General features: G+C 42.6%; 1 protein-coding gene across 2 annotated transcripts; it reads right to left on the bottom strand.

The window, feature by feature from the left end:
- Window positions 1–392: 392 nt before the first annotated feature.
- Window positions 393–15,489, bottom strand: fntb (farnesyltransferase, CAAX box, subunit beta). Of its 2 annotated transcripts, none has more exons than XM_084083370.1 (12): window positions 15,259–15,489; window positions 14,097–14,161; window positions 10,937–11,009; window positions 9,868–9,959; window positions 8,110–8,256; window positions 6,894–6,977; window positions 5,859–5,945; window positions 5,570–5,699; window positions 2,983–3,118; window positions 2,504–2,615; window positions 1,784–1,898; window positions 393–909 (listed from the first exon to the last, which is right to left on the bottom strand). In XM_084083370.1, the coding sequence occupies exons 1-12, from the start codon at window positions 15,355–15,357 to the stop codon at window positions 742–744; spliced, it is 1,308 nt and encodes a 435-aa protein (XP_083939496.1). In that variant the 5' UTR covers window positions 15,358–15,489; the 3' UTR covers window positions 393–741. The 2 variants fall into 2 exon arrangements, 1 of the variants encoding a protein (XP_083939496.1); XR_014602646.1 differs by having other exon boundaries at window positions 770–909; window positions 2,508–2,615.
- Window positions 15,490–16,604: the final 1,115 nt, after the last annotated feature.

Here is a 16,604-nt window from a genome sequence, read left to right as displayed (position 1 = left end):
TGAAGGTGTATATGCAAGTATATCACTCTGTCCACAATGACTCAATTATACACTCAAATCACAACGCAAGGCCGTGAAATCATGCAATTTAGTGGTTGAGGTCAAGGTCAATTATTGACCAGACCATTATCCTATGAACCATTCTTCATAGGACGAAAGTCACGAGACGGATTGCAGTTCAAAGCGTGTCACCAGCCATTTCACTTCTCTACAGTTTCCTTGACTGATGTAGAAGTTTGGCATTTCTATACTACCGGTACTGTATTTCACCTTCAAATGAATAACACTACCAGACCTCCCAAATGAAAGATGAGCCACACCGCTCAGCAATGCACACCTCTAGGTTACCTTTTTTCATGCTCAATTTGATAATTTACCTCACACACACCATATTGAAAAAGCACAACATAGTTTATTACTACCATTGTTTGTGGTTAGACTGAAACTCTTCACATAGTTACTGTACATTTTTACTTAACACGACCTTACAAAAGAGGCCCTTGAGGAAACCTTTATGGCTTTACAAACAGATGCAGTCAAACAGAGCTTCCCACACAATTCTACTCCTTTATTCAGACCGCCCACCACCCTACAATCCCGATCCTCTGGTCTGTCGAGGGCCATCCGAACAATTACTGGAGGCTTGTCTACACCTAGGCCTGACCGCTGTAGGTGGCTTCAGGTGCACTTCCCAGAGCTAGCTGGCTAACGGCATGGTCACACATCCACTGGTCCCTCCCTCTAGGACTGTCCTTCTGCAGAGCCACAGGCAGCTTCAGTCTCTGATGGTTTGTGAGAGTTTGAGGCTCCTTGTCTCTGGTCCTTGTCAGGGACAGGCAACTGGTGAAAGTGCTGCAGGGCCTGCGCCACCTTTTCCGGGCAGATGTTGTAGACCGGATGGGTTGGGGCCTTAAAGCGGGAACCAAGGTAGAAAAGAGACACTTAAGTTACCATAGTTCGCTGTGTTTTAACCACTTAAGATCTATACTTCATTTACTGGGGTCCCCGACGGGTCTACAGTACCTAGCCTCAGTTTTGCCCTCTACACCAAATCTCTTTGCTGAAAATAGCAGTTCTACAGTTTAAGCTCACAACGCGTCGCAATGTGATGCATTGTGAGCTTGTTGATCTGCTGTTTTTGCCAAATGTTCACCTATTTTGACATAACGACTTGAACCTTAACGTCCCTATTGTGGGCAAGCCCGGCCTATATACTTAAAAAATGTCCGAACATTGTCAATTTACTGTACAAGCTCACAACGTGATATTGCAACATATTATGAGCTTGTAAATCTGTTACATTTTCACCTATAATGACATTCCCACAATAGCGATGCCATGAAAGTGGTTAAATGTGTGTAATATTTTTTGTTTAATCTGATTGTGAAATCGTAGTCTGAAAATGATACAGTAAAGCTAGTTCTGGTCTGGACCATGTGTAGCATGTCCATAAAGATGGCTATTATTATTAATTATTCTATTAGAATCAAGACCTTTCAGCTCATTTGCACTACAAAATCATGTATAAAATGAATACATTTTGAGGAATGACATATCACTAAAGGAGGTGCGCAAGCACCAAAAATGAATACATTTGTTTGTGAAAGAGGGAAAACATCATCAGTGGATAACTACTTAATCTTTAGACACAGTGCTGAGCACCAAGTCAGACTGAAACCAAGGCCTCTACTTATATCTTGCAACTCGATCGACCATTTCTATGTGCCGATCCATGCATCCATCCAGCTATTCTCTACTCCATCCATCCCTGCTGGAGCCTCACCAGTCTGTTCTCCTCTTTGCCAAGGATCATCTCGTGGTGGAGGTCCATGTTCCCAAAGTGTTGCGCTACAGAGAGGCCACTCAGGCAATAACAGGTGTGATAAAAATCCCTGGACCTGGACAGAGTAAGACAAAGAGCAAGACACCTTTAAGAGAGACCATCAACACCATCACTACTGATTTTGTCTGAGTTGCTGACAGCCAGGGTGATGTTCGTCCACGTGAGCCAAGTGCCCAAGTGTGGAGCAATTACTGGCAGTGGGCATCAGTTCTGAAAAAGGTATGCGTTTGCCTTCCATAATTGTCTATAGGAGGGCTGGGCAATTAACCAAAAAGATAGCGAAACCGATATTTAGAACCAATAACCAACGTATAACCGGATAATCGAGAAGCAAGGTTTTTCTTAGATTTTTTTTGCATACATTTTGTTCGTATATTATATCAACTCAACACGAAAACATGTTAATACAATTATTTATGATTGACTACGGTAAATTGAATATTCTCATTAACCACTTAACCTTGTATTATACTTGTACAATGGTGGCATACAACAATAGCCCATGTGAGCTTATAGATCTGCTATTTTGGCGATTCATTTTTTAATTTTTTTTATTCATTAATCGTAATCAAGCCAAATGTTTGAAATAATCGCAATACTGATTTCAAGTCCTATCGCCCAGCCCTAGACTATAGTGTGTCCAGATGGCGTTGTACTGACTTGCCAGGTTTATCCAGAAGGCCTCCCGCTGGGTTCTGACAGCACAGGAGGATGTACTCCTGCAAAGCCTGCTGCTCAAACATCCACTTCTCTCGGCTCAGCTCAGACCGCCCTGCAGACGGACAGTTCCATTAAGCTCTGACCTGTGATATAGGCTGCAACTACATCTTTTCATCAAGATTATTCTATAGATTACTTCTTCGATTAACCGAGAAGCACGTAAAAAAAACAGTTTACGTTCTTTTTTCATATAACAAATGGACGCGATTTGCCCTCTTCTACACAAAAAGACTATATGGCGAAACAGGTCTCAAGATCAAACTTTTAGCACATAAATTAACGCAGACAAAGCAGATTCTGCCAATATGAAACAAAACGCCTAGTGGCTGTTATATTACCCTTAATGGAAGTTCTTGCAACATCAGTTATCAGTTTTAGTAAACAAATATCATAGAAGTACCACAACCCTAGATGAGTACCTTTTTCTCTGAAGACAGCTCTGTGGAGCAGAGGCAAGAGTCCAGCCTGCCAGAAGGAATAGCAGCCATCCACTAGTTTGTTACAGCGGCCCTGGAAGCCTCCCTCAAAGCGCATCTGTCTACTGACCACCCACCCCTGAGGAGACAGGGCAAAGTCACACAAATACCATTTAATGTGATGCTAATCGACTGCCACACAATCAAGAATCAAGGGGTTTCATTTGCCACTAGTAGTGAAATGCAAATGTAGTAAGGTTCGGCCTGTCGTTGGTATTCGACTGAATCGTAATGATGGCATCACACACTCAACACATTTCGCCACCTATTTGTGCATGGGTATCAGAGGGCTACTGATATCACACCTGTCCAATAACTTAATCCTCTGTCACGTCTAAAGCCTAGTTCAGACCAAAGATTCACAACGAGGCTTAACAGTTTTAAGCCCGACTTACACTTTGTTGTACGTCAATCTACAAGCTCAGGACATATCATGGATGCGACACATTGTGAGCTTGTAGATCTGCTATTTTCGGCACGACACCATAGTGTATGACGGAGCATAACTTACACTGGAGTCTCATATGGCACCGGTGCAGAAAAAAGGATAGTCATTTTGTATTTTAAAGAAAAATGCCAGATGGTTGCGTGTTAGAACGTTGCGGAGAAAAATCGCAGCGTCTGAAATACCCCCAGTGATCACAAAAGCACTTTTATCTGTAGCGAAATTGCGTGCACATGTAGACTTACTGGTTTGACACCATCAGTGGTGTGAACCATCAGTGCATGTATTTGAAACAAAGTTTTATTTTCAGCTCATAATCTCACTATGATTACGATTGCATGCAACCCCTGAGGCTGCCATTACAACAGGGCTTCCGGCTTCTCTGTTAAACAAGCCAGTTGAAATCCCATGAGGCCACACAGCACCAGGGATACAGACACGATGGAACAGAGAAGGAAAAGGGGAATTCATTAATATTAGCGAAATAGAGGGGAATCTGTCATAATGTCACCATAGAAACCGCTAATTGGAGCCCTACCAGTCTGTGTGGAATGGACTGAGTCATTATGGGATTGTGTTTTAATACCAGCTGGGGTCCTTACTGTCTGAAAGAAGGAGGGGGGTGGGGGGGTGGTGAATGTTTAGATAACTAGTCCATGAAATCATTTTAACACAAAGCTACTGTGGTAATGGAAAAATCTGTGTGAAAGATTCCACACCATGGAGGTCAGTGAACACTGGGCGCTTGCTGTTGTCACGGGTCTCTCATGGAGCCCAAGTCAGTGTCACAGTACCGTCACCTGCCTCCCTCATGCACTTCCCTGGATGTGGAGGACTCGAGCCACGTCACAAGCAATAGGCATGTAGAAGGTTACAGTAACAAAAGAGATGTTTACATTAGGAAACACCTATTTCATATGTCTGTTAGTCTGTAGACAGCCATGTGGCATTTTGCATATTTGGCTTCTTTTGTAAACAAGGGGTATTTTTGCTATTTGTTGTACAGCGACGTATATAGTGCTTAAGTGGTTAAGTGGTGATCTGTCGTCAGTCACATTGGAGTGCATAAAGGCGTGTGTCCTCAGTAATTCAATTTATAAAAATCTTCATGCATGTGGACTGTGAGCTTAGGGCAGTTCTTGGGTGATGTGACCAGGTACATTTCAACCACTGACAGCTAGACTGGTCAGATGCATTATATTACTGCCCTTTCACTGTAGCAAAAATGTATTAGCAGTTAACAGTCCTCTGTGGCACATTTTTGTCATTTTGACATGGCTTTCATCATGCGAGCCGTTGTTCAAAGACTAACTGTGGGTGGTGGTTGTTTTTTTTATCAGGTCAAAATGGAATGGAATGGTCATGCCAGACAAGTAGCCACTAGCCAGCATTCTAAAATGGTACGTCATGACAAGTTCAGTTAAGCCGGCTGTTTTTCCCCTCTAGTAAACACTCTGTACTGAACCCCAGATACACAGCTAAATTAATGCACACTGCTCCCTTGAACCAAATAAATTCTAAAAATGTTATATCTGCTTCAGTACGAGCTTTCTTCTCTGATGGCTGAAAGGGATAGCATCTCTGTGCCTGACACGGGGGCATTATGGGATTGGAGTGTTTCCCATCAACTCTAATAAGAGTTCCCTTCATTAACCACTTAACCCATTTATACCGGGAACCCCTATACGTAACTATACCTTTCAATCCGGGAAACCCTTTTGGGGTAGTTGTTGCTATGTACAGTATATAGCAACATATATTTTTTGAAAAATTTGAATAAATATTTGAAGTTTTTCAGAGAACTTAGGTCAGGATTTAGAAGGCGTTTTAAGAATCGGCCTCAGGGATAAATGTGTTAATCCCACTAGTCTCAGTAAAACTGACCTGAATTGCAACTATACTTGGTGCGCTCATTTTCCCCTATACACCAAATCTCTTTGCTGAAAATAGCCAATCGGTAAGTTTCTGTGACCCTCCCAGAATAGGGATGCTAGGGCTCAATTGGTTAAGGTGCTGGCTGAATGTGACTCTACTGAAACGGGTTTTTATCTTATCATTATTTTGAAACCACACAAGGACCCTCACCAGCAGGGATTTGAGATCCAGCATGTGCTCCTTGCCCAGGATGACCATGGCAGCTGTACCACAGAAGGTGTAGCCTCCGTGGGCCTCTAAGCCTGGCACTCCTCCAAGACCACCCTCCCAGTTCTGACACCTAGAGTCACACAAGGAGAGCCATTGAAAGATGTCAAAATGAGAACCAATTCACTGGCTAGCACCAAAACCAGTAAATGTTTTTTTTATTGACAGGAGTATTCTGGTTGACTGTATAATGGGACAGAGGCAGGATGACCTCGTTAGTGTTGTGTAGTACCTGAGGATCCAACTCGGTGTGTCTTCAAAGAGTTTGGCCGAGAGAATGTTGGTAAGCGATGCCACCGATGCCGCACAATAGGCACTCCTGTGGAAACAAAGTAAACCCAGAGTCAGACATAAGGTAAGTATGGCAAGGTTGGCATAATAAAACACACCGCGACAGTGTAGACTCTTCTCCATGGCTCATTCAATACCAAGTCTATACAAATATTTTGTTAGCCTGTAGATAGTGTTTAGCCATGTCAATCTCTGATGTCCCACAGACTGACATTACAAGAGCTGATTACTTAGTAATCCATGTATGTAGCCATAGATAAGCTAGGTCATGCTACATGCGAATTAGCGCTACCCTGCAAATTCCTGGGATGCTTCTGTCTATGTACAGTAAATGCTATCACTGGCCCCATGCTGGCCAACAAGTGCTGTCCCTGTGGGAGACTGACGATTTTAATTAAGATAATGATGGGTAATTGATACTTTCAGTAAGAAACATTTAATACATTTCTTTGAGGGTGAAACAGAGATTTTGACATTAACCATCTGTTTGAGTCGCCTCACTGAAGAACGGAAAGACAATTGCACATTGTATGTAGAGAGTTAACAAAATGCACACACACAAGCAAATAATATGATTGCAATCGCATGTCAGAGAGACATCTGGTGTATCTCTCTCTTCTCCTTTTCTAATTCTTCTCTTTTTAATCCTGCCCCTTTTTCCAAGGGGGCAGGATTAAAACAATGGCTCTCGACTCAATTGGTTAGACCTACAACCAACAACCAATTACAGTCTCCCATATTTGAATACTGGGCCCTGATTGGTCACCCCAGACTTCGGGAGCAGGAAATGGATTCACAATGGAGCGGTGCCAGACCCTAATCGCCGAGATCACATTTTTTTTGCACTGGCAGATTCGTCTGGTCCCAGGCTAGAAAAAGTCAGGGAGTCGGAGAGAGAGCGAGAGAGAGAGAATTGAGAAGAAGAGAGGAGGGTGGTAGTGTTATCTCCCAGTGAAACCATGGCGATGGCCCTCACCTGACATCCACCTCCCCTCCTATGTGCATCACAAAGGAACCATCTGGCTGCTTCACTGACCATAGGAAGTCTAGAAGCCTCTCCCTGGAGACAGAACACATCACAAGTAGGGGAAAGGAGAAGAGGGGAGATGAGCACGTCAAACAGGTTGAGCGGGGTGTCAAACAAGGGTGATATGCAGAAAGGGAATCGACAGAGAAAGAACATAGGGTAGAAAGACAAGAAAAGGAGGGAAGGTGGGGGACGGAGAGAAGTGGGGAGGGAAGATGGGCGGGGTAGAGGAAGAAGGAGAGAGGAACAGAGGAGAGGTGCATAAGCGGGAAACAAAGAGGGATGGATACAGACAGATGGCGGTGGAATGGTGAATCAGCATCAACATACACAGTAAAATCCCAGTGTTACTTAAATTAACACTGTGTAGGAAAACACAACTCCACCTGCTTCTGTTTACACCTGGCTCATACTGAAAAAAACAGATCAATAAGATATGAGTGTGTATATCCTGGCTCACACTAAAGAAATCAATATCCCAGGTACAACCGCCGGGAGTCGAGAACATCTTGTTATGCAACCCACCATCTTATAGATGTAATCTATTGTGCAAATACTGTTTATGTCTCACACTCTACTTGTGTGATAATATCATATTTTGATGTTTAATGCTCTGCAGGTACCTGTAATCCTCCCCACAGCACAATCCTGACAATATCTCCTAACATAAGAATATGTTAAACTTAAAGATACTTTTAGTTAGGAACTAAATGCAAATAATATTAGGTCAAGTAAAACTTGTGACTAGTAGCGTGCACCATTTCCCTGCTAGCCAGGAATGCTCTATATCCCGGTGTGCAACCTTTTCAGGCACATGATCACTTGGTCGTTTTTCAAGGCTGGCGTGATCATCCTATGCCAGACAGTGAAAACCACTATTGCTATTAGGTCTTATTTTATGCTTCAAATAAAATAAAGTCAATAATTTAGTAATAAAACCTAACAACGAATGAGCCAATAATGTAATATGAATAATAAAGGTACATTACATTACAAGGTACATTTTATGCACATCAAACAATAATGGTTCATTTTGATCAACTCAGTTGATCACTTCAATGGCCCTGATCACCTGATAAAGTGAGTTTGAAATCACTGGTTTTCAAACTTAGTTTTTCATCAGTGTGTTATGGATTCGTAGAATAAAATGCAGTAGGTGTTGTACCTGTTGATGACGTTGTAGGCCTCCTCTGTGCCGATAATGCAGAGGGCGTTAACAGCGGCGTAGGTGGGAGCCAGGTGGGCGTGCTGACCCGGTCCCCCGGCGAACCCCCCCGTCGGCCTCTGGCACCGTGCCAGGAACTGGCACACGCTAGAGCGAGACACAACCAAAGACATAGACCACAACATGACAAATACACACACATGTAGTATCTTCATGGTTAGAGAAGGCCTGATTTAAATCCCTACAGACAAGCAGGGAGAATCTGTTTTTTTTTTGTGTGTTTTCTTTTATTATAAATTAACGCTCGATTTTATACATCATTTGACACTGTTGCACAAAAGTAGCAAATATTTTTGAAAAGCTTTACAAAATGTCATCTATACCTACATGCCCAAAATGGGGAAGGGAGGTTGAAAGTGGTTAAGTCTGTCTGTGGGGTTCATAAATATTTAACAAATTAAAGGTCTTCACGAGCTTGTGACTAAATATTAACTACACTGGATCGATTGGAACACAGGTGCATTTGGTTTCCACCCGATAGCGACGATATAACAGTCTAAACTCATTCAGTGACTTACTGACTTTACACTGAGAGACCCTTGAGCAAGAACAATAGAACAACACATACTGTAGTGCTGTTCGAAATCTCCTGGGGGTTAATGTGCGACTGAATGAGAGTAATGAGACGAGTTGTTGAACAAGAACAAGCATGCTCAGCAAACCTTTCTCTGCAAAGATCGAGTTTAAAAGTATTTTATTGTGCCTTAGGAGGGAGATTATTTTAAAACTGAATTGACGTTTGTTCCCCCTGATCTCTTTCAATTCTGCTCATTATCTCGAAAAAAAAATCACCAGCAAATCGGAGGTCAGAGCTGTAGGTCTCTGTCCGTTGCAGTGAAGAGGAGGGCAACAGAAGCCAGCGAGGCGGCGAAGCGCGGGCCAAGGCGACAGAAGCTCACCGACATCCAGAGGGCTGGCGCCCCTCTAGCTGACGTGGCAGCGAGCAGAGACCATCTGAACCACAGTTTCCTGTCAACATGGCCCTGGTCTCCGTGCACCAGTCTGCTGCCCTACTTTAAAGTACACTGGTCGTTTAAACCCCAGTGCAGCGTTAACGCTGACATGCCTCGCCAATACTGATCCAGCGACGGGCCTCAATGCACAGTGGGAGGAGGTGAAATGACTGGCGGTGGGGGGTTTCGGGGATGATTCGAACAGAGCCTCTGTGTGCAGTTCATCCGAGTGCAAGGGCCTAACCCTGGCACAGGGTAGTGCCAACCGGTGGGTTGGCATGCTTCACGGCTACTGAAAGAGCAGAAGCCAGTGGGTTGGGCAACCTGGCATGGCTGTGCTCCCTTCTCTGCTTGCTGCTGTACTTTCTAGAGGCTGCCGTTCAAACAGATGGGTGACATTATGGTGGCAATAGTGCCTTTTGACATGTTATGTTTTGAACGGATTTGATTGAATAAAAGACATTTGCACCTAGAAACATGGCTGCTTTCAAATACTGTCAGGAGTGAGTAGGTTTCAGTGCATAAATGATCTTCTACAGTACATTATACTATACAGTAAGTGGTATAACAAGTGCAGGAGAGTCTATGCTAGCACTATGGCAGTAATTATTTAAAGTTGCTAGCATGAAAGCACTGCAGAGGCGTTATGTGGGTACCATATTATTAACATGTTACATTTTTCTAACACAGTGGTGTGAAAGAGAGAGAGAGAGACAGAGAGAGCGAGAGAGAGAGAATGACTCACTCTGAGGCCACAGCAGTGGGGATGGGCTCCTCCAGCAGTTCTAGACTGTGCAGGATCCAATAGCACAACCACGGTCTGCTAGCATCCAGACACTACACACACACACACACACACACACACAGGCATCAGATGACCAATTTTAGAATTAAATTTGATCGTTAAGATCACTCAATCAGAAAGACAGATGGACTGACATGGGGGAAAAAACACAGGCCGTCTGCCAGAGGCAGAGGAGAGGCTGAGCTTACAGGAGGAAAATGAATGAGGTCTGCACTTTACAGCCAAAATATATTTTTCACATTTGTGACGGTAAATAACCATCACAGTAGTGGTTTGGAGTGGTGAGATTCACCATGGCACACCTACAGTACCAGTACTACTAAAGGGGTGGCTGTCAATCCACCATTTATTCAAACGGAACTGCGGTCAAATCAAGAGCTCAACTCCTACATTTCCTAACACAAACTAATAACTATAATTTTACATACAGTATGACCAAGAGCCCAGTAATATGTAATGTCATTGTGGGTCTGTAATGATATCACGCAGCATACAACTTATGTCTCTTGTTTCTTGCTAGAGGGAATGCCAGGCACTCACACAATAATTGACTGAACTGCCCTGGGAACATATGAAACACACTTAAGCGCTAACATTCTATGTAAGGTCCCTTTAATGGAGTCTATAGCGGACACACACTTACCAGCAGACAGTGAGACAGTACTGTTTTACAGGCCCATCATTAGTAATAATTACTAACACGAAAGGTCTGATATAACTGTATGCCATAATGTAGCGTGAGATCTTAAGCAGACACCTGGCTGGGAGGTTAAAGGGTTTACACCGTTGCGCATGGTGTTGCGCGCAGAAAATAGCCAACCTACTAGCTCACAACGCGTACCGTATCGACGCGTTGTGAGCTTGTAGATCGGCTATATTCCGTGCACAAAACTGGGGCACATAAAATCGTACAAATCTGGCCTAGGATGTAGGTATGTCACGGGACACCGGCCAAAAACAGACATTTCAATAACTGTTTATATTGTTGATGAGAAGTGTGCTTCTGTACCTCATAAGCGTCTGACAGATTACGTAAGCCCTTCTTGAGATATTGGTAGTGTTGTTCTCGCAACAGAGTTGGCCTAAGGAGATAAAAACAGTTATTGAAATTATTATTATAGATTATGATAAAAAGAATAATAGATTATTATTATTATAAGATACCAAGCAGGCATCTTGTAATCATAATGATCATGGTCATAATGGTCAACAGCAAAGAATTCTAGGCACACGTGGGTGAAAGCTCATGGTTTTGTAAACGTGCTTTGAAAGTAATTTGAAGCGGTCCTCTTTGAAATACTGCACATTTTCATATGGGGGCTTGATCAATAGCATGGGATGGGACTCATTCTGAGAAGAAGTTAGAAGTCCTTGCCTGCAGAAATAACACCTTGGAACACTGACTCATAAGCTTGTAGATAGCATCAAATTAAACAGTTTATCTTTCAAAATGATCAACCCCCCCAACCGGCTGCTTATCTCCCCACGCTCAAGGTTCAGTCTTATATTAGGTATATCATATTTGACTTTATCATTCCATTGTGGCTGGTGTGTGTGTGTGTGTGTGTGTGTGTGTGTGTGTGTGTGTGTGTGTGTGTGTGTGTGTGTGTGTGTGTGTGTGTGTGTGTGTGTGTGTGTGTGTGTGATCGAGAGAAAGAGATTGCGTTATTTGTATTTGCCCTTAATTTTGTCTGAGGTGCAGGGGGCAATACATGCCCAATATGTTACAGTATGTATATGGTCGCTGTCAGGCATTAACCTTGTATCTCCATTGTAACTTTTTCACAACAGGTTGTGAGCTTATAGATCAACTAGTTTAGCTATTTATGATTTTCTTTGTGAAAGTGACAGTGTTTAAGTATGTGTGGGTTTTATGAATATTGAACGAATGGAAAGTATTAACAAGATCTTGTCACTAAATAATAACTACAATTGATCCATTGGAACAATGGTTCTTTTTTTTATGAATTTCCTGAAAAGTAACGGTTTTGGACACGCACAGTTTCCACCAAACAGTGACAATTTGTGGGTGTATTAGGGTTCGGAGATGCAGGCGCTAGTTCTGACTGCTTGTATAAGCACAGGGAGGTTCAGACCTCCATGAGTCACACAGCTGAGCTGACACTCCCCCTACTCCTAACATGTGGTGTTTGCCCTTTTCAATCTGATTCTGCGGTGGGCCAAGTCTGCTGTAATTAGTGCCTACCTATGCTGGGTTTAGTCACAGATCATTGCCCCAAAGGATTCATAGCGGCAGGGCCACACCATGGCAACAACAACAACAAACAGAGAGAGAGAGAGGGCAGGACAGGACTTCAGCCCTGAAAGGCCGTGTCCACACACACACACCTCACCTGTGCTCACCCGCCCAGCTTGTAAGTGAGTTTGGTAAAGGCAGACCGGGTTAGAGATTGCAGTGCACAAATGAACAAAACACATCAGTTATCTAGGTGTCTTGCTAAGCAAAGAGTGCATGTGAAGTTCTGAAGAAGACATGCTCCCCACAGTATAATATGCCAGTCTAATGTTTTATAGTCAAGGATTATTGTACGGACTGTTTAACAGGTTCGGGACTCGGAACACATAACAGACTAAACAGATAAGTTCCAATCTCCAAGAAATCTTTTGCATATTTTACGCCATTGCACTCCATCTACATCAGCTGTCATATATTTATTTCACAGCATGTGTCGCGTCAGGGAGTCAAATAGTGTTACTGCTGGCATCAGGTCATTCTTTTATTTTGTGTATTTATCCTTCTAGTGACATGTCTCTTGGGGGCGCTCTAAGTGTGTTCTATGTGTTGTAAGTTTCCAATTAGGTCATTTGTCACATCTGTGTGTTTTTTTGTAATCAAGTATGTTTGTGACACCTGTTGTGCTGGAGAAGAGAGCAGCACTCATTCCATTGTGGGAGAGCAGGAGGAGAGAAGGAGAGTTTAACAGAAAGAAAGAAATTAAAGTAAAATAGAAGAAAGTAAATTGAAATAAAAGAATAAAGAAGAGAAAAGCAAAGGTTTTGCAGAAAGACTGAAGTATCCAAGTCGACCCCACCCCCATTCGTGTGCAAGCAGGCAAAGTGGTCAGTAATTGCTGTGAGTCTTAATGTGAAAGTCATGTATATATTTGTGAATGTCAGAATGCCCAAGTTGATTGTTTTTTGTCTTTTCTGTATGTATTGTCAGTTCTACGTTTTCAAAGAATAAACACCAGTAACAGGAACTCTGAGTCTTACATGCGTCGGATGGGAGTTACAAATAGTATCTTTTCCACTTTAGACAGTGTATCACTCAATCGCTTGATGTGATGTTTGCTTTGACAGACGTGCCAGTCCTATTTTTTATCATTTTATCAAATAGCTAGGTGCAATGTATTGTACAATCTACAATGAACGGAATGGACAGCAAGTTTGCTTGTTAAAAAGTACAGACGCACAGTATATACATACATTAGTTCCCATAGGCTATGAAGTTTTCTTCGTAAAAAGGTCAGGAAGGCACATTATGCTCCCATTGACAAGTGAGACATACAGTACACAAACACACAATGCTCTGTCACTGTTCTTCCTACAATCACTGTTCAAACGTTGTCGTGTTCAGCAGGAAAGATGACTTTGCATTTGGCTAACCATTTCATTTTTGCTGTAATTGTCTAGTTATTATTAGTGTTTTTAAACATTTGGCTGCTGCCTTGATGAAGGATCAAATGTGAAGTGAACTGTATTGACATTCACAACACTTTATATCTGAAAACAGAAGTTAACCTGAACTTGTACAGATATGAAGAGCTGAAGAATGTGAAGGTCAGATTGAAAATAACATGTTTTCGTTGATTTAGTGATCAAAAATGTAAGCAGTCCAACAGCCTTAGATACAATAATGCTATTGGACCATTGAATATCAGGTTCAGTTAGAGAAGCTGAATCATATTGATTGATTGAATACTTTATTAGTAGAAAACTGAATTTAGCAGACATTTGTAGAATCAGCCTCAGGTCTTAATGGGTTAAGATAAGGTGGTGTTCACTGCATGGATAAACTACTATGGTCATTGTAACTTTTCATCAGTCTCTCCCTCAAACTCTGTCCTGGCCTAGAAATGCATGCATATATTTTTGTTCTTGAGGTGGAGGACAACATTCATACAACAATTCAACAATACAGTACTTACTGCGGTAAACTGTGCATTTGCTTGTAAATACTGACGACTTCATCGATGGTTCTTTCAACTTTTTTCTATTCAACATACAGACATGGAAGAGAACATGAAGACAGAGTGAACAGTTTGTGCGTGGTAGCAAAAGAACAGAACACACATGGGAATATACATTTGATATATAAAAGTTAACAGTCATGCTTTTTAATTATTCGATTAATCTGAAATAAATGACAGTTGTAGCTCTATCTACTCTAAATGATCAACAAGCATCCACTGCCACATATGTTGCCCGAGCCTGACTGGGTGACAGTATCACCCGCAGGACTTCTGCTAGTCTTTTATTCCTGTGGTTCTCAACCTTTTCAGGCTGTGAACCCCCAAGAGAATCATATTTCAACTGGGGACCCCCACCCTGACAATCACTTGGAATTGTAGGAGTTGAAGCATTACATTTAGTTTGACTATACCAAAAATTCCACAAATTGTTAAAATAGCAGATCTACAAGCTCACAACGCCTCGCACTGCGGGGCGTTGTGAGCTTGTAGAAGAGTTACTACAGGGGTCCGCCAAATCTTTGTGTAATAGGATTTTTTTCCCTTAACCACTTGAACCCTAGCATCCCTTTTCCGAGGAGAACTTTAGCCAAAAATAGCAGATCTACATGCTCACAAGGCTATTATTGGCAAAGAGGTATAGGTGTAGAGGGGAAAAAGAGCAGACCTAGTAAACAAAAAAAAAATCTGATACAATAATCTGAAACACACTTTTATACAATATAGAGGGGGTCCCTGCTTCATCTCTCTCTCTCAGCTAGGGGGTCCTTGGGCTGAAAACGTTGAAGACCCCTGAACTAACACATACACCTGCTCCGTGGGCAGTGGGCACCACAGCTCCCAATCTGGATCATTCCTCATTAATCTTGTTAAATGCTGGCAAAGCTCCAGCTTGCTAGGGTTGAATTTAGCAAGCTAACGCCTAGAACAACGAGTCGCCTATTCACTTAGTTGTTCTTACAACAGTGTAGAGACAGAAGACACGCACCACACTAATGCGGTGAATTATTATTACATCATTATTATTACTACATTATATCCAGAGAGTCAGACAAGCCTTCATTAGCAGTTCATCCCTGTCTCTCTCCGTTAGCCACACGGCGGCTAGGCTAATAATCACCTGCTCCACAGAAGTCACTGTCTCCACGCCGTCGTCGGTGAGCAGTTCTGCGGGGTGACATTCTCTGAAGCAGCGGAGAGGCGGCGGAGGGTCTTCCATGACTCTGACACGGTGGTGGCGGACGTCTTTGTTTCTGCTGTGTGTGTGTGTTGTACAGTACTTATAGAGTTAGCAGCTGAGCTCACACACACACACGCAACGCCACTTTGACACACCGTTGTGTATGTTGCTGATGCCACTGCTGCCCTGTGTTGGCAGGTTTGCGAGAGAAACACGCAACCGGGTCTATGAAAACAAGCCCAAAAGAAGCGACTAAATGGCCACATCATGAGCACTTTAAACATCGGCTATTTGAAAATACTCGATCTACAAGCTCACATGAGCTTATAGATCTGCTATTTTCAAAAGAATCTTGAAGAAAAAAACTGAGCATTGAACATTTTAACAATACAAATGTGGTACACGGGTTCCTCCGTCCCTGGCACAAAATATTTTCATTCCACAGACAAATACATATTAATTTGGGGGTCCTTGACATGACAATGTTTGAGAACCACTGGTTTAAACAACATAATGAAACAAGCCCAAATAAGCAACTACACTTTAGTAACAAGGCCAAAAAAACGCAACCCGCAACTACCAATATTTACACAGACTTTACAGAAAAACAAGCGTCGCTTACAATAAGCGGATATGGCAACACCGCTGCTGCCGCCTACTTCCTGCTGACTGTGCAGTGGTGGGCGGAGACTAGGTGCGTGCGCAAACTCACGTGCACATACACGCACGTGTACGCGCCACGCACACATGAACAGGCAGGCGGCTACGGCAAAGCCGAAGGAACAAACTACTTTAGTACCCCCCGATGACGCCCGATCTACTACACCCACCAGACAAATATGCACACACGCACGACGCGCGCGCGCTTAGTGTCTCACACGTGCGTGCGCGCGCGCGCACACACACGCGTGCTCTATATTGTGATAGTACTCATTGAGTGTTTGTTAAGTAAAAGGAGTCTCCCATGTCTCTCCAGCTCTTTATTAAACAGAAAATGCATTTTCATTGCTCTCTCCTGATTGGCTTATTGTCACCTACCTGAAAATACTACTATAGCCTATTCTGTTTACTAAAGAGCTGTAGAGACCCCTGTGACCGAACAAACAATCACTTACCCTACCTTTAAGTACACTTTTAAGGTACTTTTTACTCTTTTCTTTTTTCAATTTTCAGTACTTTTACCTCTACTCCAAATATGGTACTTTTACTCCACTACAATTATTTGAAAACTTTAGTTACCTCTTACTTTGTAGATTTTGATGATTATTACAAAACACTTCAGCCCT

Source organism: Gymnoscopelus microlampas, assembly GCF_963454915.1.
Source record: "Gymnoscopelus microlampas genome assembly, chromosome: 16".
NCBI classification, from domain to species: Eukaryota; Metazoa; Chordata; class Actinopteri; order Myctophiformes; family Myctophidae; genus Gymnoscopelus; species Gymnoscopelus microlampas.
The sequence above is the reverse complement of the archived record's forward strand: the minus strand, read 5'-3'. Positions and strand labels throughout refer to the sequence as shown.